Raw genomic sequence first — 26,035 nt, 5'->3', positions numbered from 1 at the left:
TAAATATCTGCAATTAACGTTTACAAATCATATTTTAACCCTCCAACTAGCAAAATAATTCTTCTAAATCAAAGTTTATCTGACCCTAGATTTTAATTTTGTCCTTTTAATGAGCTCAGGAATCTCAGAAAAAAATTAAAATTCAAAGAAAGTCTAGAAGTCGTTAAAATAAATGTTGACAAAAAAAATCATAAGATCTAGCTAAGTTTTAGTTCTTTTTTAGCAATCTCAATAATTACCTTAAAATCATAAAGCTCACCATTTCCAAATTTAAAATGAAAATATAAAAGACTCTCTTTGACGAAGTTTCTGAGCACACCATTCAATTCTTGAGGGTCGATTTAAGTAAATTGGATATTTTTCCGACCGAAATGTGCAGCGCGACGTGCGTAGCACAAGTAGAACTTTTTTTACCACCAAAACATTGTGAACGTTTATGCGAGAACTGCGCATGCGTCAGAGATGGTGTGGCCGAGGAGAAAGCGCCACGTCAGCCGCTGGCAGCCTGTGGTTGGCGTGTGCCAGCTCTGACGCATGCGCATTTCTCACGTATTGGTTCATATTTTTGGCTGTAAAAAAAGTTGTATTTGTGCTACGCACGTCGCGCTGGACTTTTTTGTCGGCAAAAATAACCACTTTACCTAATTCGGCCCTCAAGAATCGATTGGTGTGCTCAAAAACTTCGTCAAAGACGTTCTTTAACAAAGTACATCTCTCCATCAGCTTATTTTTATATGTATATCTAATTAGGGAATTTTCCTTATTCTTCAACATTTATCGTTAAAGTAGAATATTTTGCATTTTTGGCTACAATAATTGGTGCAAATAAGTCTATTTTGTGTTGAGTTTAGCAACAAATTATCCCTACAATGTACCATAATTCAATCAAGAAAAAAATTTATTCCTGCGGTAGCGTACAAATCGCTCAACAAACACCTAAATTTTCATTGTCGAATTGATTGTTGTCGTTTTCTTGCTACAGGAAATTCGCGTTAGGTTTTTGAGCTATGCGAAATTTACCGCTACCTGAACGTTAGTTAAATATCATAGAATTTGCTAAATTTCCCGAAAAATGAAAGTTTTATTTGTCAATGGTTTTTTATTCATTCCGATTCCTTTAGCCGCGATTTATCTTAAACGTATTAACCGGTTCGAAAATTAATTTACAATAAGATACGAAAAGGTTAAGAAGGGAAGTACATTTTGTGTCAAACTCAATAAATTTAAGTAAACTTTGAATATTGTCGATCTGATCATGCAAGCGAGCTATGGCGAATTGAAGGAATTTAATTATGGTTCTAACACAATGTAACATGGCGATTGTTTCAAGTTCCAAGTTCGAATTTCAAGGGCATTATTTCTAGCCAACCTTCATTGCTAACTTTTTTATAGCTAGTGTATAACTAAACTATGCATAACAACATATTATACCACAACATTAAATTTTTAAATGAATACTAAAGGTTAGCAGCCGCTCGGAACTTATTTAAATTTTTCTAGCATATTTAGCAACACAAAAGATATATTCACTCAATAGTAAGAAAATTAAACAAATACAAAATTTCAGTTTTATTTAATTTTTATTTTGTACAAAATATATATTAATAAACAATTTAAAAAAGGAAATTAAAAATTTTTAATTAAAAAGCTTAAAAAAATATTATTGTTAAAATGATACAATTATTATTTTTATAACATTTGTTAAAAGTATTTTGTTTGAAATATGTAAAATTTCCCATTGAATTATTTTTCCCATTATTTAGGTAGTCAATTTTACGATCCAAATTTCATCAAACTTGAATCAAAATTTGAATGTTAAATTTTCGTGTTTTTGAGAGTTTTTCATTTATGTTTTGCTATAAATAGCTCATATTGACAGATCTAACAATTTCGACCACTGTGTCTCATTCAAATCATGACAGGCTACACGAATTCAGAGGATTTGATACGCATAAAATGTACTCCTTGTAAGAAAACTGTATAGTAGAAACTAATTCTTGTTTTTAATGTTAAAGACGTCCATTTAAAATGCATTTGAGATTTCTTTTAGTGTGTTGCGTGATGAAAAAAATGCGGAATGCCTCTTATCCCCTGGTTGTGAGTATATTTCTCAACAGAGATGTCACATAATATTTGCGGTGAAATAATAATAGATGAAATTTTGCCTTGTTAAAATCTTTCAGCGCACAAAAGCGGCCAGGGACTGAGATTAAAGTGTGCAACAATGTCCGGCTGGCGATGTGCAAAAGATTTTTCGCGCAGAAGCTGCAAAAGTGATCGAGCAAAATAAGGTTGGCTTGCGGAGGGGATTAAGTGTGCACAAAGTGAAAAATATTCGGCATATGGCGCGAGAAGCAGGTCTGGCACGAAAAGAAATTACATATTTTCTTTTCTCGCGGCCGCTCGCTCGCTCGCTCGCTCGCGCGCGCTTCTTCATTTTCCACTAGAGCGAGTGCACACAATTGCACGTGTGCAATTATTATACATTTCGCGCGCGCGGCGCCGGTCGCGCGGCAATGGTATTAAATAAAGCAAATTGCACGCGCGCCACGCAGCACTGACCAAATAAATAATCGAAATCATCTCTCGCCAGATTTCCGCGTCTCATATTTCCCCCGTCCCCCTCCCCCTGCCGCGCGAGTGCTTTTTTAATGAGAGCAATAAAAGTATGAGTGCATTAATTCCGTCTTATATGGGAATGAATTAGTGTCGCTCGTGCTAATGACGCCGCGCTCGTTGCAATTAGCGCATTGTACTCGCGCGCGCGCGCACACATCACTTAAACCTCGATTTATTCCCGCATAATTTGATGCCCAATGCATACATAATTGCGCACGGCAAGTCAAAACAATAAACACTCATTGTTCATACTCGGACCATGCCAGAGTGCATTAGCACTACTTGAGAACATGCACCGGAACACAATGAATGAAACAAAAAGGGGCAGTGTGTTGGCATGAAAATTATTAAATTGCTATTTACATCTGAAATTTTCTGGCTTTGAATGGTTTCCTTGCTGTTTTCAAATTAGCTTAAATTTAAATTTAATATATTAAATTTAAATTTAAGCTAATATATTTATTCTTTTGCATGACCTTTAACACAATTCGATATCAACAAACTGAATTTCACTGGTTGCTTAGTGTTTGAAGCCACCAACAGATGGCGCCACCGTATACTTTCTTATAAATTTATTTTTAAGATACTTCCGCTGCGATTTCAGATTCAATCCAGCCAATGTGCATTCTTCACTTAATATGCTTTCTTTTGACGTGCTGAAAACCAAAATCTGTTCAGTCATCCGCCATAGAATCGTCAGAGAAATTTTTTATTTCTAAAAATAGTTTTTCACGATTTAACGGCGATTGGCTAAACCAATTTTGTTTTACAGCACGTCAAAAGAAAGCATTTTAAGTGAAGAACCCACAGTGGCTGGATTGAATCTGAAATCGCGGCGGATGTGCCTTTAATTAAATTCATTACGAAAGTCTACGGTGGTGCCATCTGTTGGTGGCCTCGAACACTAAGGGTTTATACAACTGGTCAAATTGACCCACAAAATTCAATATTTAAACATTTTGATACAACTAATAAAGATACCTAATATTCTAACAGATTTTTTATGGAAAAATAAATTAAAGCACATATCAGCTTTTCTCTATATATAAATCAAGATGAAAAGAATTAAATTCGTATTGCTATATATGAATGTTAAAAATGATAATTAATAAAATAATTAGTGTTTTCTAATACTTTTTAAAATAAAGCGTGAACTTCTTAAATATTATTTAGTCTTTTGAAGCCGGAAAGTGCAGTTTCATGAAATAGGTGCATTATTTATTTTTTTTTTAAAATTGAGTGTTAATTTTTATTAATCTTATATTTATCTATGACATAAGGTGGCCTGAACCTATTCCAGTGAATCAAATTAAATCAACTAGGATTGAGGTCTGGCTATTAATTTTCCTACCATGGATAAAAAATTATTTATAATATTAAAATTATAATACATTTTTATTTTATTCCTCAAATGGCAAATTCAATTCAGCATTTCAGCTTGAGGGCGATGACACATTTAAATCACCCGTAAGAAGAGTGGCCGAGTTCTTTCTTCTCGCGGCAGTACGCAGCTCCTGTTTACAGAAAAAATATCCTTTGTGTGTGTATCAATTCGAAGATGAAGAATCTATAAAATACCTGAAGAAAAGGGTCGACGGAGGCGAGCTCCCTCTCGATGTCCCTGGTGACAGACTGGTTGTGCTTGTAGGCGAAGCGCATCAGGGTGGCCAGGTGGGACACGGTGAGCACCAAAATCGACGCCCTGGCCTCCAGCAGCCGGCTGTCCACGGGTGGACGCATGCTTCGCACCAGGTCATCCACCCTGTCTGATGTTTGTCTCGCTACCTATTCGAATTTCAACCGTCACAGCGAAAATCCACTTTTTAAGAATCACAAATTAAATAATAATTATTAGCAAAAGTAAAGACTGCAGAAATTAAAACGGTCTTTATCAATTTAAAAACGATTTTTGATCGATTATAAAATATGCCATTGTTCTATAGGACACTTTTCTGCAAACAGGGTTATTTTATTCTGAAAAATCTATGAAAATCCGTATTAAATGTGAGTGCGTGCCTTAAACTTTAGACTCTAAATGCCTAAAATAAATATACCATCTAAATATAAAAACAAAATTTAGCAAATAGATTTAGCGTAAGAGTTCTGTAAGAGGAGACGAGTTTTCAATTATAATTCGGCCAAAATCTAACGACAAATAAACGTTATGAATTGGAAAAAATAGGTCTGACGATGCATCCAATTATTATGGAAATTATCTTTTTATTTTTTAGTGTATTCAAACGCCATTGAATAAAAAAATATTCAAAAACCACCAAAATCAAGCTTCTCACCTCGGCCACCTTTCGCAGTTTGTGCTGCTTGTGCACGAGGCTGACGGCGATGGCGGCCAGCATTTCAGTCACCCGGTGGCACGACCTGAGGATGGCCAGACACTGCGACTCGCACTCGCACGAGTCCATTAGCAAGTCACGCATTAGAATTTGCTCAATATTCGGGTGAAGTCGAAAGTCCCCTGCTTCCAGGGCAGGAGCAGTGCCACTCGCGGGCTCAACCGGCTGCCTGCACTGACCAGATTACGCCCAAATGTTAAAATGTTACATTGAAATATTTTGCTAAATGATTATTAAATAAATATGTAGCCAAAAATTTTGTTTATATTTTTTTAAATCAAGTAGTTTATTTTATATTTTAAGTGCATTTTTTATAATTATTTAAATTATTAAAGATTTATAAAATTTTAGTGAAATATAAAAAATATTAAATTAATAATTTTGTTGTAGGTCTGGTAGATACAAACCTGTTTTTAAATTAATAAAAATCATCTATTACTATCGACCTATCAGTAGCCAAATAAAAATTGAATAAATTAATCCTAAATATTACAAAAAATAGCATCAAGATATAAAAATTATCCATTTAAATCACGCACATTGTAACTAATATACAGCTTCAAACAATTAAGTAAAAAAAATCAATAGCTAAAAGTTTAAAATAAGTCCTAAAACGACCTGATTGTAATATGCGGAGAATATGAATCAATGTCTAGACCATCTGAAGCAGGATTGACAATATTACGAATCATTAAATAATACACTGCACCTCTTTTTCACCTTCTTGAAGTACGTTTTGCAAACGCAAATGAGCATGACGAGACACAAAAGGAAAACCAGGGCCAAGCCGATCAAAACAGCAAACACAACCACTTCTTTAGCAGCCATCGCGGCAAATACAGATATTATATACTTTGTTTGCCAGCGTGTGGTGGGTGTATTTGTCGGCAGAAAAAAAGATCAGACGATAATCTCACTTGGTTCAAACTGATTTATTTGTTCACAATCACAAGAGAGGTATAATGTTACATCACACTTGATTTCAACTAATGTTACAGTAATTTATTTAAAAAATACGCATCTTACCTTGCAGGCAAATCCAATATAGTTACAGATTACCGGTCTTTGTAGGTACAAGTACACCTGCTAGGTCGGACGAAATTGTGCAGTCGCGGGTTGCAGCATTTGGCAAGAACTGTTGCAGTTTTAGCATTAGTTATTGGCATTGAGTTTGGCACCAAAGATGTGAACGAACACGCCAGGTCGCATCCGCTCGGCCCGCGCGGCCACGATCGTCAGTTCGCGCTCGTCCACGCACAGCATCTTGCGCAGCTCCTCCTTCACGTTTGTCCCCGTGGAGCGGCGCACGTGGCACACGGCGCTTTCGGCCAGCTTGTCCAGTCTTTTGTTGAAGATGGCGATGTGCCCTCGCCACTGGCTGCACGGCAGCAGCTGCAGCTCCTCGATCAGGTTGGTCACCATCCGAACGCTCTCCCGCACTGGATTCAGCATCGACCTAAACAAAGAAAATATTAATTAAATAAAATTTAAAAATGCATTTTGGTTAGAATCAAAACTAGTCGGCAAATTTTGGGTCACTGGGCAGCCGCCAGTCGCCGTGAATCTGGCTAAGCTGCGCCAGCCACCGGAAAAAAAGGCCAAAAAGTAAAATTTGCAGGAGAAAAAAAATGTTTTCTGGCCGTTCAGGCTGTTAAGCACTATTAGAGTCAGGGTTCGCCAACTTTGCAATAAGCAAAAATGCATCACTGGATTTTTGCGCAAAGGCAAACAGCTGGAAAAACCTTTTTTCGAATTTAACGTCAAAGAAGTCAGATATTTTGGTAAGATTTTCGGTCTTGATTAGGTGAAACTAGTGGTTTTATTACAAATCCCATTTAAAGTCAGCCACCCTTAAATTTTTTTCTGCACGTGTGTCAGAAAAATTTGCATAATTGCAGAAAACTCCGCATAAAACACTTTTTGAAATGCAGCGTGTTTTCCCGGAAAAATGCAGCTTTTGTGATCAAACTTGACGTTAATTTTATTGACTATGACACATATGTATTTGACAAAATATGATAATAAACAACAATATAAAAATGGCCAGCAATCACCAAGCAAAATAAAAATGGCTAAGCCAGTCTCGCCAGCCGCCGCATTAAATCTCGCGGCTGAGACCTCAATTTAAAACTTATTTGTAGCCTAATATACTATTTGGCATTCAATAGTAAAGTCATAACGATACAAAAGAGCAATAAAATTAAAATTCATTCTATATTATGAATTTTCTCCCTGAATTCAATATACTTTAACCAAAAAAGTACTTTGTTCAAACAAAGTAATTTCAAATGAAATATACTGGGCGATTGACACTTAAGACTGATAACTTTTTTTAACTAAAAATTAATTGATTAATTGTAATATTTAATATATGAAAAATAATCTGATGTGTTCTTTTTAATAATTTTTAATTAGAAATGCCAGTTAATATGGTTTTTTTTATCAATGCAGTATCATTGACTTTCTGTGATTCACTAAATAATTGTCTTTCAATTTAATAATCCCAATTAAAGGTTTTATTGAGAATATTTAAGGTAATCTGCTCAAAAATTAAATCAGAATTAATGCGATTGAAAAGTACCTTGGTTCAAAATTGGCAGATTTCCCCAGCATTCTTTTGTGCAGCGGCTCGGTTTGTCTGACTGCGCCGTTTTCGATGGATCTAGTAAAATCTATAGTTGTTACTGGCAGTGGATTGGCATTCAGCTCGTCAGACGATATGGGCCGATAACCGTAGCCGCTAATTAGCAAACCCTAGAAAAAAATCTCGAATTAATAAATATAAAAGAAAATAATCAATATTTCTCACTTGAAGACAGAGCCCCATGTGAAAGCAGGTGTAACCATGAGAAGGCACGTATCTGGACCGCTTTCTTTGCTCGTCGTCTAAGAAGAGACTCAGGAATGAGATCAACTGAAAGAACAAAAAGCAATGAATACAAATCAGATACGTATTTTATTTTATTAATTTCGCACCGAGTTGACGAGAGCTCTGTTGTCCCCGATGACCACGGACTGGCCGAAGGTTTGGAGGTGTGAGGTCAGGGCTTGAGCGATGGCAGGGTACTTGAAGAGGTCCTTGCCATACCAGTCTTCTTGGTGGGGCGAAAATTCAATACTGTCTTCTCTCATTGTGCTCACGGCGTAACTGAAGTCGAGCACGTAAGGGGTCACATCGCTGCCCAGAACAACGTCATCCTCAAACTGAAATTATTTGAAATTTTTAGTTCATATTCAAAATAAAAATTAACAAAATAATAAATTTGGGGAGAAAAAATGGATTTTTGCTTAGAAATTCCTTGGAAAATCCCACTGCATTGCAAAAAACTGTTTTATTGCGATTTTTGTCTGCAATTTAACGCATTTTTCCAAAAAACAATACATGCTTTTTTATTGAAGATAAAAATTCTCATGATTGAATTACCAAAATATGGGATTTGTACAAAATCAGTATAAAAAGCCTTCTTTGGCGCGAAATGTGACCTATTAGGAGCTAAATTCGGAAAAATTCAGAAAGAAATAGTAGTTTTTTCCAGATGTTTTTTTCTTGTATAAAAAAGTGGTGTATTTTTGTGCGTTGCAAAATTGGCGAACCCTGGAAACAGGTTTGCATCTGCTTACCCCCCGTTTTTTATCACCACTTATTTTTAACGGTTTTTACCAATTCCGTGCGCAAGAAATTAATTTATTCCAAATTTCCTGTGAAAATCTTGCGGCCGGAGTGGTCAAAATTTCCTCTACTTTGCAGATTTTTCTTTTAAATTGCCATTTGCTGCCTCGATATCTCCAAAAAAAATTTCACGAGCTAATAATTAAGAAAATTAATGAAAATTCTGGCGTAAACATTGCCTCCAAGAAACAGGTTACAATTAAAAAAAAAATACCACCGCACTGCAGTTTAAAAAATGCGAATCTTTCGCAGCCCTGCCTGGAAACAAACCTGGTGGATCTGCGGGCCCATCTTGTCTGCGAGACGCTGCAGCCAGTCCTGGACCAGGGCGAATCTGGAGTGGAGGAAATCGAGCTTGGCGTGGTCGGCGGCGGCAGCAATGGCGTAGGCCTCGCCGGCGTCGTCGCGGAACTGCCTGGCGACGAAGGCGATGCCCAGGTCCGGCACGGCGCTGAGCGAGGAGGCGCCCACCTCGAAGGTGTCGCTCATGCAGGTCACGGCGTGCCCTGTGACGTAGATCACGCGGCGGCTGAGGCTGGCGTGCGGCGCCGCGCCCCGCAGCTTGGGCAGCCACACGAACAGCGCCTGCGGCCCCACCACGTCGTCCCAGCGCGCCAGAACCAGAAAGAGGAACGGGCTGTTGGGCGGCAGCTCGGCCAGAACCTCGACGCCGTCGCCCAGCCGCAGGTCCGGCGGCTGCTCCCGCGCCACCTGGGACCCGTCCGACGGCACGCGGATCAGGTGACCCACCTGTGAGATTTAGGACGGAATTAGTTTTGTTTGATGACTATTTTTTCAAAGATTGTCTGAATTCAAATAAAAAAAAAATTGAATACGTTTGGTCATTCTATTATTGTCTCTGATATTTTTAATAATTTATAAATAGGAAAAATGCTATCAATCTTTATATAGAAAATTAGTTTCCTTTGTTGGTAGATGCAAGTATAGAGGCAGATGGCAATAAATAGGAGCAATTTTAAGCTAGTATTGCCTGTGTTTGGAATTAAGGAGAATTTCGAATTTCAATCGATTTAAAGAAATGTTTACAGTATTAATTTGAAAGATCTATTCATGTATTCATTTAGACTACGCTGAATTACTTTTAATTATCAAAACTCCGGATATGAATAAAATATTTTTTAGCCTAAGTAAGTACCTTGTGCGTTCACTATAAATTAAAAAATAATTTAAATCTTGTGTGGTGATTTAATTCGTGAAATATAAAAAAACAATATTATTTTAATGAAAAAAATTAAATAAATAATAACTTCCTAATTTTTTTTTAAATTAATTCAAAAATTAAAAGGAAATAATAATCAATATTATCACGCTCTTTCGTTTGTTGTAAAAAATTTTAATTATTTTGAATCAAGCAAAACTGGAATCCAGTGGTGCCAGCCGCGAGCAAAAACAGCGCTCGGGATCGGATTCATCGAACAAATAAATGACAACGCCGCACGGCGCACGGCTCGCGAGGTAGCACTGGGGCCGGCGAGCCAGCTGTTTTCTTGTGTACAAACCGCTGGTTCAGGGGCAACGTACTGCGGCGTCCTTTTGTCTGCGAAAAAGCCGCCTTGGCGACACCAGAGAACAACAATCTGGAGGTGAGGGACAGCAAACCCCCTGCAGCAAAGGTTTGAGTCCAAAGATCGTTGATTTCTTTTCAGAGAGACACTTTATTCTCTCTGAATGCCGAGAAAACTTGGCCTTGTTTTTTCTACAGACTCCTTTACGGCTGTCAAAAATCAAGCTGATAATTTGATTTTTGCTAAAAAGCACTAACTTGTTGTAATTTGATTTAACCAAGAATGTTCCCATTGCAATTTTTTAGATTTTTATTTTTGTTTGTTGTTTGTATAATTTTTTGTTGATTTTTATTTGTTATCTCATAAAATAGGGCAGATTGGATTCGCCAAAACTGGTAGAGTTATTTAAATAAATAGCTCTGAATTTCAACAAGGATAAAGTCTGTTTTTAATTCCCAGTTTGAAATTTGTTTTTAAATTTGAGGAACTTCATTAGAATTCAAATTTCAATCTGCATTTTTCATCATTACGTAATTGTTTTAGTTAATAATAAAAGCCCTAATTTTCCTGCGTGGATGTGAGGAGAGTTATTGTTGAAAGAAGATTTAGCATCCACGGCAAATGTCATTATAAGTCGATTACTTGGAAAAGTATCGCACTTATGATGACATCGCCGTTCACACTTTATGTTGGCGGCTGGGTTGTCTCGTGTAACAAAAACACGGGAAACAATCCAGACGTTGAGTAAGATGAACTAAATATTATTATGCTGACTCTAGGGATTTAGTTCGGAGTGTGTGTGGGGGGTGACTTTAACCAATTATATGTCTTTAAAAGTGACTCTAGGGCGTGGACAACCTGATGGAGAGAGAGAGAGAGAATGTCGTGGGGTGCGAAAAGATAACGGGAGATTCTTTCTGGGGCAATTGGCAAGTGAAGTGTGGTGAAAGTGCTGCGAGGACTCAGGACTCTGTGAGAAAGTGGACTTCGGTCAACGGACGACGACGTCCTAGCCGGCCACCCGTCCCGGTCTGCCGAACTCTCTCTCTCTCTCTCTCTCTTGAAGGTTCTCCACTGCCCGATATGTTTTTACCGAAAATAAGGGTACGTCGCCTCTTTGTTAAATGAAATGCAGGTGTATTTCTTCTAACCCTCCCCCCCCCCCAGAAATTACCCCACAGTGGATAACTTAAACCTTATTTTCCTTCATTCATATTTTTTTTCTTTTTGAAGATGTCGTCTGATCCAACTAGACAGATCCGGAAGCTGACGATTGACCACAGTGTCAAACTCAACGAAATAGAAAATCCGTGGAAACCCAGCGTGTTGGATCGAACCCCTAAGACTGAGACCGAAAAACTAGTTAGCAAATTCAGGAGCATCCTGAATAAACTCACTGAGCAGAAGTTTGAAATTCTGGTTGCACGAGTTCACGAGCTGCACTTAAAATCTGACGATTTGCTGGACACAACGATCAAAATGGCGATTGAAAAGGTAGCGTTATGATATTGAGAAAATAAAATACTGAACCTTGGTTTGTTTCAGGCTGTTAACGAACCTACTTTTTGCGAACTCTACGCTAAATTTATCAAGCGAATTTGGTTCGACGAGAATAAGGTCAAAGTGAACTCATTGTGCCTGAGAGAGTTTGAGAATCAAAACGAAGCCAAATACCTTGATGAGAGGGAAAGGTTGCATAGGGACATTGCCAACGCTAGGAATGAGGGAAAGGAAGAGTTGAAAAACCAGCTGGAGGATCAGTATTTACTGATGAAGAGACGATACGTAGGCTTCAATAGGTAAATTTATCTACATTTTTAAAAAAAAATAATAATTTAACTATGGAAAATGTTTGACAAAGTGCGGAGAATGGGCAGTAAAAACTCTAGGGCTTCAAAATATTTACAATTGACACTTGTTTGGATTTTTCACAAGGTTAAATGATTCTCATATTTAACCAGCGGGGTCCAGATGTGCGATAAAATTGGCTCCATCCAAAATAGCGTGTGAATGTGAGAAACAAAAAGCTCTCTTTGGATTGCCGTACGAGTGTCAAGAGTTTGTTTTTACGATCCAAAAGACACAATTAGTACAAGCAATGCAAATTATTTCACAATATTGAAGAAAACTTGGTTCTTTTCGCGCATTTTCACGTGACCGTTTTTTCGCGCCATACTCCACCGGACGCCATATCTGCCCCCCGTTGATATTAAAATCATTTAAAGGTGTGAAACATTTTTTGGTCAAAGTCTTTTTTTTTCTTGAGCTTTACAGGGCTTGGGATTTTTATGATTTATAGTCTTTAAAATTTTAAAGCTATCTAGAAAAAACACTTTAAAAAGAAGTCATATATGTGACCAGTATTGGAATACAAAATATTTTTTCCCATTTGAGCCGAAAAACTTGGGAATTTGTCATCAATTTGTTTATAATTTAATTAAATATCTTAGTCTGGGTATAACCGGACTTTTTTCGGAAAATTTGTGAAAAAACGACCCTGACTATTTCGAATTTGGAAGTGAAATTTTAAAGAATCAATGAATTTCCAGGTTGAACGGCCACCTGGCGGACCCGAACTCTCTGTTTTCCAGTGTCCAGGAGCTTTTGAGACGAAGCACGGAGGAAGCATTGGAAAGCTTCTGCGTCGTGCTTTCCTTTGCCGGCCGCGACCTTGAAAGAGAAAAGGTTTGTGTAGAACTGCTTTCGACCTGACCAAATCTGATCCTTGTTTCAACCAGGACCTGGGAGAATTATTTGGGAGAGTTGCTCAGCTAGTGGAAGGGCGGAAGACGACGCTGCGAATCAGGTTCATGCTGGAAAACCTTATCTCTCAGAGGGAAAACAATTGGGAAGCACGAAAATCTCATTCCTTCTAAAATTCCAACTGGCTTTGAAATTTTGATTTAAGAACAAATAATACGTCCATTGTAAAACTACCGGTCAATAAACTGCTGAATATTTGTGATGAAAATAATGGTAATTTCAATAATAGCTTTTTATCTTAGCTAGATTACATTCAAATATTAAATATATTTTGTCGTTACGTCCTTTAAATATTTGTGCCCTTGTCGAGCTATATAAACTTCTATGTTATCGCTCAACTTGACATTGTGGCGGCCAGCGCCACCGTAAACATTAAATTTTGTTTTTTCCTTGTTGTATGTGTATGTTTCATGATACACTATTTCCACTTTGATAAAAGAGTTGTCCAAAAATTTGATAATAAAATCTGGAATGAGTAAAAATAAATGAAATTACTCACTCCGAATGTAAATGTGAAAATTTGTTATTTCTCCATGACACTAATAATTTTAAAAATGTAAAAAAAATCAGCCTGATTTTCTTAAATTAAGGGAAAGGCCAAAAAGGGTAATATTATAAATTTTCTATCTCTCTCGGCGCCCTTTTAAATAAAGTCTATCACAAAATAATTTAGAACGGAACCTGCCAGGAACCTTGGTCAAGGTCAAAGGAACAAATAAAAATCCTGGCAGCCAACAACTAATAATTTTCCCTGACAAATGGTTAAATTAAATCAGAAACCGTGTGAAAACGCCTTTCCGTCTGTGCCGCAGTGCAACAATAGCGCAGCAGCAATTTACACGGCAGTTAGGAATTAATTTTATATTTATTTACCTCAGCGTTGACCGAGTTGGCGATGTTGGCGCTCATGGCCAGCGTGCGCAGGGGTGCGTTCATGGTGAGCGTCGACGCCGAGGCGTCGTCGCGTCACCGTTGTCCGGCAACGGCAACAATTCGGACAGTCCGTTTCTGCGTCCGAACCTGCGTGACTCCTGTTGTTGTTGTTGCTCGATTCGCTTTCTACATTCTTCAGCCGAAACGGAAAGAAGGCGGGGCTTAGCAGAATTCAATACCGGTATATGACTTTATACCGGTTATTTTTTCAAATGTAATTATAGCATTGTTAATATTCGGATCCTTCAACGGAGAATTTCTTTCTTAAAGAGATTTTACTTAATTTCGCTTGTTTTTTTGTTACTTTGCTGAAAAATTCTTTATGGAATGAAATAACTGGTGTGTTTGTCGATTGGTACCGGTTTTTTCGGTCGAGCAGAGGTGTCGAAACGGAGTTGCGTAGCGGGCAGGAAGTACCACTACTTCTTCTCTAAACTCATCCAGCGTGAATTACTTTGCGACATAATTTTAACGCGCTTGAGGAGATATGTAATTTGAGATTTCAAGCTTAGCATTGATTTAAATTAAATAATGCTCCTTTCACTTTTCGCCTGTTAAAAACTCTTTAAAAGGAGTCCAAATGCATGGCAAAAATGATAAAACGAGAAAAATAACTTCAAAATGCACTATTTTTGTTAATATATGACTTAGAAAAATGGCGAAAAATTATTTGGAAGTGAATATTTTCTATTTGCTTGTATCACGGTCATAAAATGAAATTTTCAAAGAATTTTGCAAGTGCAATGAGAGATAAAATTTCGGAAAATATTGGAAATTTCCGAAATAACCGGTTCCAACTTAAGCAGCTCTTTCTCATTTTTTTTTTAATTAAGCCAGGCATCAGTATTTCCATAAATTTCCGCTTAAATAAGTAGAACCTGAATAGTAATTACTATCATAAATATCACAGCTTAAATTTAACATGGTTTTATTTTAATTTTACATTCATTCCGTTTTTATTCCAGGATTATATCGCGTGTACTCAATTAAAATCCTGTATATATTAAGACTGATAAACACCCTCGCGTAAAGCGTCACCTTGAGCTATAGTTGATTTGCTTTGTGCGAGAAAGGAAACCAATAGGAGCGCTTATCAGAATCCAATTACATTCCCCCTTTTCCGCGGAGTCGCACCATGCGCATAATACATATAATCTGGATAATGAATGCCTGTGCGTCTTATCTCCTCTCCTATTCCGTTTTGCAAGCACGTGACTCGAGTGCGAATCTACTAACAATAAGAACACATTGGGGAAAATAGCTCAGAGGGAAATTTGACATTACCCAACTTTTCTATTGAGGTTAAAGTCTAATTTTGTGCCATTAAAAACAAAACAAATCGCGTCCTGGCGAAAATATTTTTTATTTCAAAATCTAACAAAATTAAAACTAATTTTTGACGGTACAAAAAATTTAGAAATAAATCCTGAGTGCGAGGCATATTTTTAAATTAATTTTAAAAAATATCTTCCACATGTTTTAACCATTGAAACAAGTGCGTGATCGTGACAGTATTTTATCAATTTCCAGCGCGATAGTGATGGAAACCAGATGGGCCGGCGCGCGGTTGACTCATTTCTTTTTTCCTCGAAACGTATGTGTTTCCCGTGCCGACGTTGTTCATTTCCATTCCGCCTCATTCCTGCGTTTGCTGTATATTATGTATATCAAGGGACGCACGCACTTCTTTTAATGGCTTCTTTTTCTCATCAGTCTGCTGGGGCTGCGCGGCGGCGACAATCGCTCTCGCGTGTCACGTCGTTGTCGCCTTCTTCTTGCCCGACCCGTGCACTTTGCAAAACACTTCGCCGTCCTTGCAATAACTGAAATTGCGACAGGAAAAAAATGAGAACAGTGGAATTATGTTTTGTCTTGAAATCCTATTCAATGAATTTCTTTCTTCTCTTGTATAAATATATGAAATTGATGATTAACAAACTAATTTGATAGTCAGCATTTTTGTTAAAACTATTCCCTCAGATAAAATCTGTTTTTTTTTTAATTCTGGTATGGGAAAAGAATTTAAATAAAAATACGAGCAGCCAAACAGAATGCATTAGGAACTTAAGCTGTTTTATTTTAATTTTTTTTCTAAAAATTGGCTTTTCTTGTCAGTGGATGGTTTTATTCTAAAATTGTAAGGAATATTAAGAAAAGGGGGCAAAAAGGGCTATCAAAAAGATATGAACGATGAGAACGGAGGGCAAAAAATTTAAAAGTTCAAATGGACAAAACGTTTAAGCAACCAGTCTTGAAATTTGCAACAAATAATCATACCCAATTTTAAATTTACAATATAGATTAGACTGCTGATTCCATTTCGTCATTAAATTTATTTTTGATAATATGTTGTTGAATGTTAACTGTATTTTTCTCCATCAAATTTTTTTGCTAGATGAAATTTAGAAATACATTACAATTTAGAAAAAACCTGTCAGCAGTTCACCATTATTTGCGAAAGCTACTTTTAGCTTTTGAAGCCCACAACAGGTAGCACCACCGTATACTTCAGATTATAAGGCCCCTTCCGTTGCGATTTTGGACTCAATCCTGCTGCTGAGCATTCAGCCCTTGCGCCGTAGAAACGTGAATATATAAAAAAATTGAAATTAAAAATCTTTGCTGACGTTTTTATGCGTTGATTGGCTGGACTGATTTTTTTTCGGAGCACATGAAAAGAAATTGAGCCTTAAATCGCAACGGAAGCTCATTAAAATAGGAAGTAGGCGGCTTCGAACACCAAGGGGCTTTTGCAAATATAATGATGAATTAGACTTTCCTTTTGTATATTTGAAAATTATTCCATCCTTGAGCAAGGACAAATCTGCAACCGGCACGTAATATTTGTTTTCCAAATATTTGTTTTCCTATTTTCTATACAAATCAATAGAATTTAACACCAATCATATAAATTTAGGAGTTTCGCAAATTTCTTATGGGATGTTTTACCATTTTTCGACGTATTCCTTTTGCTGGAAGACAAGCAGCAGTTCAAAGTCCTTCTGCGTCAGGACGCACCCTTCAGGAAGCGCGACTACGTGTCCAGGTGCGATTGCCTCGGCTTTTTCCTGCTCGGTTTCCTCGTCCTTTTCTTCCTCCGAAGAGCTCTGCTGGTGAGACGCACTCCAAGTCTCTTCGGCCATCGTTTCTGTAAAAAAAACTTTATTAGCAAGGCTTTTATTTTTCCTTCTTTTAAATTGCTTCAATATGGCAGTGGAGTATCGTGCTTCATTTATATCGTTTTGCAAAAATTACAGACGCAGACCAATTTGTTACTAATAAGGTTGAACTTAATAATTGCATTTACTCAAATCTCTTTTTAATGTTTTCATCACAGGCGAAGATTGAATTTTTCTAGTTCTGCTTGAGTATACAATCGCAAAAAGTACTTGTATGATTTATAGATAGATATTCAGCTGTAAAAAATTAATCATTTAAGGTAAAATTCAAAATGCTATAAAAATGTATAATTATAAATATAAAAAATGAACTAATTAAAATAAAATCACTTATTATTTTAGGTCAAATGTTATGTGATTTTAATTATACTCTACATTTTAATATATTTTGTTACCGTTTGTTCCATGCTCCTCCTGTGAGTCCTCATCGATCCAGTCGAAAACTGCGGAATGGAAACAATTGAGAGCAGTTCAAAGTTGCAAAAGCTCTTAGCGCCATACAAGTGCATTAATTTCTTACCTAAGGGCGGAAGCATCTTGAGCATGCACGAGTAGACGCAGCCGTTGTAGCAACACAGCCGGCCGTTGCCCTGGCACTCGGCGTGCGCGTAGCACTTCTGCACGCTGCACAGCCCCTTGGACACCGGACTCACGGACGGCGGACAGTGAGGCCCTCCCACTTCAAACTCCGACACCTGGGAAATAGATGCAGTGGTTTTTTTTAATTCAAAATGTAAAGACAAATATGAACGAATTAAATGGCAGTTGGCAATGAAAGACAAAATTCTTTAAAAAGAGAAATTTAAATTAAATTAAGACGAAATGGATTTCTGTATTTAGCTGAGAACCTAAGCGAAATTTTAAAATGAAATAATTCCCAATTGATTCCATTATTAGTTCCAAATTAAAAAATTTGCGTGATTGAATTTTTTCCACGTGAATTTTTTCAGACCAGTTTGTACTTGGCTGAAAAATGAATTCAATTTTTTTCCTATCTTCAGTTTTACAAGTAATTCACCAGTTGTAGAAACTCTTAGTGTTCGAAGCCTCCAACAGATGGCGCCACCGAATACTTTCGCAATAAATTTAATATTAAGGCACTTTACGCTGTGATTTCAGTCTAAATCCTGCTACGGTGCATTCTTCGCTTAATATGCTTTCTTTTGGCGTGCTGAAAACCAAAATCAGTCCAGCCATTCGCCGTAGAATCGTTGGAAAATATTTTTTTTAAATAAATAGTTTTTCACGGTTTTTTTGGTGACTCGCTGAACAGATTTTGTTTTTCAGCACTTCAAAATAAATCATATTAAAAGAAGAACACACAGAGGCAGGATTGAGTCTGAAATCACAGCGGAAGGGCCTTAAACTGAAATTTATTACAAAATTATACGGTGGCGCCATCTGTTGGTGGCTTTGAACACTAAGGTTTTATGCAACTGGTTAATTGTTTACTAGAAAATGATTTTCTGATTCTGAAGTCCTTTAAAGAGGAATGATACTGGAAAAGCCTGGAAAATGCTTGTTGCCAATGCATAAACTCATCCCTTAGGATTCAGTTAAAGCCTAAATTGACCTAAGGAGCGCTGTAATGTTTTGAGAAAATTGGCTGGAAAGTTAGCGTGCTTTTCAAATGGCAATGGCTGTCTCCTTACTTGAAATCCGATTTAATTTCAAAACCAAGAGTTTCCCCAATAAGTGGCATACACCGTTGAACAGATCTCGACGAGAGGAATCGGAATATGCCAAGAAAATATGTTCAAGCACTGTAAATTTTGGAGAAAATTGGCAAAATTTGAATTTTTACTGTAGGAAGGTCCTGTTTTACTATTGCAAATTGTTGAACAAATTGTTTATCGGTCAATTGTTTAAGGCATCCAACAATTTAAATAGTTTTCAATTGTTGCCCAGTATCATTCCACTTTAAGTTATACACAATAGATACACTTAAAAATTATTTGTTAGAATAAATTCTATGAGTCAATAATTGTTGCAATCTTCACATTTAATAAAAACATAATTTAATATTTTTGGAAGTCTCCGATTTTCTCACCTCCAAAAATAAAAACTCTTTTTCTGATTAAAATCGTAAAATCTAATTAAGAATAAAATTTTTAAATTCAATGTTTTGTTTTAAAAGCTAACAATCTTATAATGGTTCAATGCTTCAAAAGTACTTATATATGTTTTTGGAATTAATTTTTATAAGCAACTTTTTTGTAAGCTAACTTTTTTACAGAAATAATCAAATTTTTCCTCTTTTATGCTGCAAAATGATTTTTAAAAATTCCCCATCAAGAGTAAAATAAAAACTGATCACTGCCCAAGACAAAAGAGAATGAATTAAAGTGTCTTTCAGAAAGAACTCGTTGTAAATGTAACTCAATTTGGCAAAAAGTCGCTCACAATGGAAAGTGAATTTTCTCCAGCAGGACGAGATCGGGTTCTGCGTGCACGCAGTTTGCGCCGGGGCTCTTTTCGATATTCCGGTCAGCACCGTTGTTCGACACGACGTTTATTTTTTCGCCCATGGTGCGAGCGAGTGCAAAAAGTGGCCTTTTGTCAATGAGAGTTGTTTTGGGGTCGTTGGCTGCGCGGCTGTGAAAAATGGCATTGATTCGACACTGCGGTGCGTCGCTCTTATATTCTCTCTCTGGCGCGCGCGATGTCTCTCGGCAGCTGCGGCACGTCGCGCGGATAAACAAAACGCGCTCAAAATAGCGAATATCACCGAGCAGGGCAAGACGGACTGTTGACGGCACACACCCTCGCCCATCTCCGCGCTGTCAAAATATTTGACCCATCTCGGCCCCTCTCTAATTGGCACCAATAACGAACGGATCGGAGGAAAACGGCTTTGATCCGCCCGATTATCGATTTTGCTGGCTTTCACGGAGGACAAAAATAGTCAATTTCTTTCAACTTATTCGATAGGAATAATGATCAGCAAGATATAAGACTCAGAATTAGTTATTTCCGTTGGTTTTATAACCTTCAAATATGGTTTTTAAATTGAAAATACCCCGTTTAGGATTTTTCAAGAGAGATAGGAAAAGTGATTTCAACGGGATTTGATGAATATTAAGCGTAAAAAATTTAAATTTATTTGGTTCAAAAAGTCAATTATTGACTTGGGACATGAAACAACTTTTCCTGACGTGCAGTTCTTTAAGAAGTCCTTAAATATTCAAAAATACATTTCCGATAGATTGATCATCTGAATTTTTTAATGCATTAAGTAAAAGCCGTATCTAAAAATGATTTTACATGAAAGTATTAGACCTAAGTGAAGAAAATTATTAATTTTAAACAGCGGGGGCCCAATGTGCGATAAAATTGGTTACCACTGCGCAGATCCAAGATGGCGTCTGAATGTGGGAAACAAAAAGCTCTCTTTGGATTGCCATACGAGTGTCAAGAGTTTGTTTTTACGATCCAAAAGGCACAATTAGTACAAATAATGCAAATTATGTCACAATCTAATCTACGCATCAAACAGTAAAAATTTAATTAATCAAATTAGAGGCAGTAGAAGCTTCCCACGTTGTACGTCAACGTATAATTTTACTATCAAATTTATTACAAGCCGTGTCATAATTTCGTAGAGTGTCGCCGGCAGATTAAGCACACGCGCGATGACAAATGTGTCAGTTACGCTCAATTGGCTTTAGCGCGGCGGGCAACTATTTACGGACTTGCTCAATGTGCTGTTGTCAAAGGTCATAAGAGCGGTTTCACAATAAAAATATTAATGAGAATGCATTAAGTTCAAATGAAGGCTTCAAATTGAGACATATGCTAATTTTCCTGGAGCTATTGAAATTTTCTCTCTTATTTACATTTTTGTAGCATAGTTGCAGATTTTTATTTTTGCTTGTGCATGGCAGTAAAAATCCAACCAGCCATCTTTTTATCCTCTAGCACATATACATTTTGACTTTCTGTCTTAAAAGTCAGCGGTTAAAAGTGACAGAAGTCATCGGGTAAACGGCGCCTAGTCGTTAAAAAACCGGATTTTAATGGTCCATTTCGCACTTAACGAGAAGATTCGTTCGCTTTTTCGCTAAGTAAATGAACGCTTTTTTCACAAATTCCTGCGGTGAACAGCGAGCAGCCTCAGAGCTCTTTGAAGTCGGCTTTGAAAGCGGCCATAAAGATTAATCGGAAAGCAGGCAACAAAGGGCGGACAAGGCATAAATTCTTCGGCGCGGAAGGGGTATAAAGATTAAGTTTATTATTTCACTCCTTGAGGCTTGTTGCTGCTATTCGCGCTGTGTGCCTCGAGCTTTTTGACTGCTGCGTGCGTGAGTGTGTGTTTTGATACTTGATATTCCAAAGAAGAAAGAAAGACACATGCATTGCACTTTTATCTCTAGCACATCACCTTTCCTGCCCGTCGCGTCTCCGCTTTCCACTATGCCTGCGCCTGCCTTGTGCTCTCTCGTAAATTACGTTTTATCTAATCCAAACACTAGAGAAGTGAGCAAACGCATTTCGCAAAATCTCCCCGGTGCCCGAATGTTTCCTCCTTCGCCGAGTGGCACCAGATTTTCACGGCGAGAGGCTCGCTCCATGCGCTGTCCCGGAAATTGCCGACGAGAGAATTCTCGAGTAATAAATGATTTCACGTACATCGGAGAGTATAATTTATGTTCCAACGTTGAAAAGGAAACTGTCATTTTTACATTTCGTGTGGGTATAGACTCGGAGAGACAGGTTAAAATATTAAACCAGTTAATACATAATGCATATTATTAATGTATTTAAATGTAGCTCATATTTTACACATAAAAAATGATAAACGAAAGACGGAAATATTATTAATTATATATAATCAGCTCAACTAAATGCGGTATACACGGTATAAATATGCTTTTTTAATGTTCAATTAACACTTCTATCAATTAATTTTTTATTTCAGATCGAGTGTGTGACACTGAATTCACTGTATATTGGAATACTCGAAAATTTAGAGAGTGGAAGGCCTGGAAAATACTTTAAAAAATATTTCGAACGTGTTATTTAAAAATAAAATATTCAGCATTTCAACTGCATGAAATAATTTTTGTTTTATGCAAAGAATGCACAGGAGAGTGAATAAATTTTAAATTAAATCAAAAGTGTTTAAATTTTATATTTAAAGACCGTCTTTGACGAAGTTTCTGAGCACACCAATCGATTTTTGAGGGTCAGATTAGGTAACGTGGATATTTTTCCGACCAAAAAGTGCAGCGCGACGTGCGTAGCACAAGCAGAACTTTGTTTTCCCGCCAAAACGATATGAACCTATATGCGATAACTGCGCATGCGTCAGATGAGCTGGCTGGATCTGACAAAGAAGTCATTCGTCTCTCTGCAAGTGCTCAAACCAGCTCTGACGCATGCGCAGTTCTCGCATATAGGTTCATATCGTTTTGGCGGGAAAACAAAGTTCTGCTTGTGCTACGCACGTCGCGCTGGACTTTTTTGTCGGAAAAACTATCCACTTTACCTAATTCGACCCTCAAGAATCGATTGGTGTGCTCAGAAACGTCGTCAAAGACGTTCTCTAATTTAAAAATTTTTAAATTTGTGGTGGTGCCATCTGTTTGAAAATCAAAGAGAGCTATATAATTTTGTTATTTACAACGTCTTTTTGGATAATAAAAACACGATAAATTTCGTTTGAACCACATATAAAAATAGCAAAATAAACATCATATTCAAAGCACTAAATGCTAAATGGTCAGTCTAAAAATCAGAGTGTTTGACGAGGGCAAAGACAAACATTTGAAGCTGGATGTGTCATCAGCGTGACATCATTATTTCATTTTTACACCAGCAATCACATTATCAGGTCGTAAAATAATTATTTACTTAACTGTTCGTTATTAGGAAGCTTTTGATAATGTCTACCGTTCAAATTTTAATACCGAATAAATACAAGAAAGCAATTAAATTCTCATTTCCTTTAATTTTTCCTGAGACCTCAGTTTTAAATAAAGTTGATCTTTTCGCCTGCATGGTAACCCCGTTTCTCCGGCTCTAAATTTACTCAGATTTCAAAACCTAATTAGCCGCACACGTGTTGAAAATCACGCTCGAGAAAATTTTGCGCCTCCGACCGAGCTGCAAGTCTCAACAAATATTACAAATTTCTAATTCAAGCTGCTGCCGAGAGTCACGATCGCGTAATTGTTCACCGCACACACAAAACCAGCACATCGCCCTCGTCCGCGTCCGCAATATTATCATCCTCGCAGTCTGCGTGTGCGTAAGAGCAGAAGAAACTCATCTCGCCACGACTTGCGGCGGCTAGCTCAACAAAAAAGTGGCCAACAGAGCCGGCCCATTGAGGCAGAAATCTGCAACAGCTCCCGTGGGGATAGAAAATGAAAGAGATGACAAAAGGGAATAATTTTCGTATCTTGCTTGCCAGAGAAATGTGAGCTGGAATAAAGATGATGTCGTGGAAGCTCAAAATTTGTGTAGAAAAGAATCCCATTTTATATGAGAATTTAAAAATAAAAATTTTGATTACGTAATGCTTTAAAATATTGAAAATTGATTTTCAGAAGGCCTATAATATTTTTTATATTAGAAACAAATTATTTTCACCCTTGAAAGAAAGCTGCTGAGCCGAGAAAGAGGATTTGACCAAGTTGCCAAATCTCAGCAAACAGTGAAACTAATTTAAACCCGGATGAAAGTAATATTTTTAGTTTTGCAAAACCTTTAATGAATTTTCTGAACATTTAAACTGGATACCATAATTAAAATTTAATGTTTTTATCAAGAGTGCAAATGTTGAATTTATTATAAAATGAGATAAAATTGAAAATTGATATAAAACCCTGCCATAGTCATTTCTTAATCATTTAAAATTATAGGTTTCATAATTCGGGTTAATTTTATTATTTTATAAATTTAAATTAATTTTGATATATATTTTTTAATTTATTTCTTTCCTCAAATAAAAATAAATTTCACAGTCGTGTTTGCCTTTAATTGTTACTTCTATCGCTGTATGTGCATACTTCGAGCAAACCTTTGCTAATCTTTTGCCAATTTAAAAAATAAATGAAGAAAAAAATTAAACAAAAATTGTATACCACATAATTATAAAAAATACAACTTGAAGGAGAAAAAAATATGGATTTTTGGTCTCCTACCGGATCTTCATCCGTGATTGGCTGTCGTTGGGGTTGCGTGGTCTGCGCGGCGGCCGCGGCGGCCACGGCGGCCAGGAGCAGCAGGACGCTCGGCGGCATGCTTGGCGGCACTGACACAACGGTCGGCGTGCGTCTCCGCTCATGAGTTGCCCCTCCCGCGTGTCTTGTGTGTGTGTTGAGTGTCCACGGTCCATTAGTATACCACGCGAGTGGGCGACGCGTCGCTTTAATCCAGCTGGATTGCCTTCCGACTGCTCCCAAACTCATCTATTATAATTATATTATTTACCAACCTTGAGACACACTCGCTCGGATTTTTTCTGTCGATTTCTCGCACCCGGCGACACTTACGACTGCAGAATTTGTCACGCCTTGTCCATTAAATTTGCACGCTTGTTTGCCGCTCTAATTTGCATTTTCATTGGCTCTAAAAGGGGCCAGCATATAGCCTCTGCTTGGGTTTAAAAGCATTTTCTGTTGTCTTTTTTAAATTGAATTATATTGCATGAAAATTAAATTGAGCTAAAAAATTACAATAAATCATTAATTTTTCAAATTGATTTAAAATGATCATGTGTCTTCAGGTTTTTGTGTTCTGTTTGGATAGTATCTTTCAAAACTATATTTATTCTAAATAAAATTGGCCACAAATCTAATTAGTTTAATTTGTTTGGAAATTATGTAACAAAATATATAGTTTTTTTAGTAAGCTGACAATTTTTTTAATTCAATTAAATGAAAATGTAGATCAAGTTGATTTTTATTGTTTTTACAGCTTTATATAAATACTTTCAGAACCTATATGAAGCAGTGGGATCATAACGAATAAATTTCGTATTATTTCCGTTCTCAAAATTGTTCCTAAATTCTATGATACACCTGCTATATTAAATACCGATTGGAAAAAAAAACAAAATTTCAAGATCGTTACATGTTAACGAGATATTCTCGTCATGATATCATTTTCTTGTTTTCACCCGGATGTTACTAATAAATGTAAGTGTAGATTCTGTAATGCCGATCTGTATAGTATGTACCATCTTATTGATTGTCCGACAAAACCTATGGCTTTATCCAAAACAGCTTCATACAAATGCTGGAAATAGTTGTACGCCGTTGGCGTTAAATCAATATTCTATTTCCGCTCACAAATTACGTAAGAGTGATTCATCGGTCTAAAATGTGCAACAGTGAAATTAGGACCTCAACAATTAAGTCTCAGATTTTACCACATTTCTCGAGAAATTGATCGTTGATTAACCATAATTTTTTAGCTCAAATTCTATTCCTCTCGTTGCGATGTATCAAATGGTGTTCAAATTTTAAAGTAAATTTCTTTTGTATTAACCAGATTCACGCGACGCGCAGATATGGCGTCCGGTGGAGGATGGCGCGAAAAAACGGTCACGTGAAAATGCGCGAAAAGAACCAAGTTTTCGTCAATATTGTGACATAATTTGCATTACTCTCAACTAATTGTGTCTTTTGGATCGTAAAAACAAACTCTTGACACTCGTACGGCAATCCAAAGAGAGCTTTTTGTTTCCCACATTCAGACGCCATCTTGGATCTGCGCAGTGGGAACCAATTTTATCGCCCATCTGACCCTCGCTGGTGTGTCCAATCTTCTCAAAAAATTAAACTGCAAAACCTGGGACAATTTCAGCATTCCCAATTTTCGTAAAATATTTTTCAAGGTTTTTTCACAATTTTTAAGTACGGATGATCCACTTAAAATCTGGTTTTGAATTTTGGGGGACATGCGTGTGTCTGAGTGAGAGTTTTCAAACGTGAGTCACGTGTCAGACAAGTGCATAAATTATCCCTTTTGAGATCGCGCGTTACT

The 26,035-nt window shown here is 37.0% G+C and overlaps 4 protein-coding genes across 4 annotated transcripts; 1 reads left to right on the top strand and 3 right to left on the bottom strand.

Annotated features, from left to right (window-relative positions):
* Nucleotides 1-4,052: 4,052 nt before the first annotated feature.
* Nucleotides 4,053-5,798, bottom strand: LOC135937471 (transmembrane protein 98-like). Its single transcript, XM_065480623.1, has 4 exons — nt 5,691-5,798; nt 4,911-5,144; nt 4,198-4,404; nt 4,053-4,133 (listed from the first exon to the last, which is right to left on the bottom strand). The coding sequence occupies exons 1-4, from the start codon at nt 5,796-5,798 to the stop codon at nt 4,053-4,055; spliced, it is 630 nt and encodes a 209-aa protein (XP_065336695.1).
* An 88-nt stretch (nt 5,799-5,886) lies between these two features.
* LOC135936531 (uncharacterized) lies at nt 5,887-14,016 on the bottom strand. The gene is made up of 6 exons (XM_065479374.1): nt 13,803-14,016; nt 8,911-9,390; nt 7,947-8,174; nt 7,780-7,884; nt 7,552-7,724; nt 5,887-6,426 (listed from the first exon to the last, which is right to left on the bottom strand). Exons 1-6 carry the CDS (start codon nt 13,863-13,865, stop codon nt 6,123-6,125), a joined length of 1,353 nt encoding a protein of 450 aa, XP_065335446.1. The 5' UTR covers nt 13,866-14,016; the 3' UTR covers nt 5,887-6,122.
* LOC135936857 (eukaryotic translation initiation factor 4 gamma 1-like) lies at nt 10,119-13,448 on the top strand. Its single transcript, XM_065479843.1, has 5 exons — nt 10,119-10,274; nt 11,400-11,660; nt 11,712-11,965; nt 12,716-12,851; nt 12,905-13,448. Exons 2-5 carry the CDS (start codon nt 11,400-11,402, stop codon nt 13,040-13,042), a joined length of 789 nt encoding a protein of 262 aa, XP_065335915.1. The 5' UTR covers nt 10,119-10,274; the 3' UTR covers nt 13,043-13,448.
* Nucleotides 14,017-15,206: 1,190 nt separating the features above from the next.
* Nucleotides 15,207-24,348, bottom strand: LOC135937014 (WAP four-disulfide core domain protein 1-like). Its single transcript, XM_065480068.1, has 5 exons — nt 24,190-24,348; nt 17,562-17,736; nt 17,437-17,484; nt 16,812-17,010; nt 15,207-15,685 (listed from the first exon to the last, which is right to left on the bottom strand). The coding sequence occupies exons 1-5, from the start codon at nt 24,286-24,288 to the stop codon at nt 15,616-15,618; spliced, it is 591 nt and encodes a 196-aa protein (XP_065336140.1). The 5' UTR covers nt 24,289-24,348; the 3' UTR covers nt 15,207-15,615.
* Between the last annotated feature and the right edge of the window lie 1,687 nt (nt 24,349-26,035).

Source organism: Cloeon dipterum, chromosome 2 (genome assembly GCF_949628265.1).
Source record: "Cloeon dipterum chromosome 2, ieCloDipt1.1, whole genome shotgun sequence".
In the NCBI taxonomy this organism is placed as follows: domain Eukaryota; kingdom Metazoa; phylum Arthropoda; class Insecta; order Ephemeroptera; family Baetidae; genus Cloeon; species Cloeon dipterum.
This window is presented reverse-complemented; position numbering and strand designations above follow the sequence as displayed.

Coding starts and splice junctions, on each gene's coding strand:
- LOC135937471 (XM_065480623.1), bottom strand. CDS start 5,798: ATGGCTGCTAAAGAAGTGGTTGTGTTTGCTGTTTTGATCGGCTTGGCC. Junction 4,405..4,910: donor AACTGCGAAAGGTGGCCGAG/GTGAGAAGCTTG, acceptor AAATTCGAATAG/GTAGCGAGACAAACATCAGA. Junction 4,134..4,197: donor CCGTCGACCCTTTTCTTCAG/GTATTTTATAGA, acceptor TTCTGTAAACAG/GAGCTGCGTACTGCCGCGAG.
- LOC135937014 (XM_065480068.1), bottom strand. CDS start 24,288: ATGCCGCCGAGCGTCCTGCTGCTCCTGGCCGCCGTGGCCGCCGCGGCC. Junction 17,011..17,436: donor GGAGGAGCATGGAACAAACG/GTAACAAAATAT, acceptor TTTTTTTTACAG/AAACGATGGCCGAAGAGACT. Junction 15,686..16,811: donor AAGGAATACGTCGAAAAATG/GTAAAACATCCC, acceptor TCGCAATTTCAG/TTATTGCAAGGACGGCGAAG.
- LOC135936857 (XM_065479843.1), top strand. CDS start 11,400: ATGTCGTCTGATCCAACTAGACAGATCCGGAAGCTGACGATTGACCAC. Junction 11,966..12,715: donor CGATACGTAGGCTTCAATAG/GTAAATTTATCT, acceptor ATGAATTTCCAG/GTTGAACGGCCACCTGGCGG. Junction 12,852..12,904: donor GCGACCTTGAAAGAGAAAAG/GTTTGTGTAGAA, acceptor TGTTTCAACCAG/GACCTGGGAGAATTATTTGG.
- LOC135936531 (XM_065479374.1), bottom strand. CDS start 13,865: ATGAACGCACCCCTGCGCACGCTGGCCATGAGCGCCAACATCGCCAAC. Junction 8,175..8,910: donor TGGGCCCGCAGATCCACCAG/GTTTGTTTCCAG, acceptor AAATAATTTCAG/TTTGAGGATGACGTTGTTCT. Junction 7,725..7,779: donor ACATGGGGCTCTGTCTTCAA/GTGAGAAATATT, acceptor ATTTTTTTCTAG/GGTTTGCTAATTAGCGGCTA.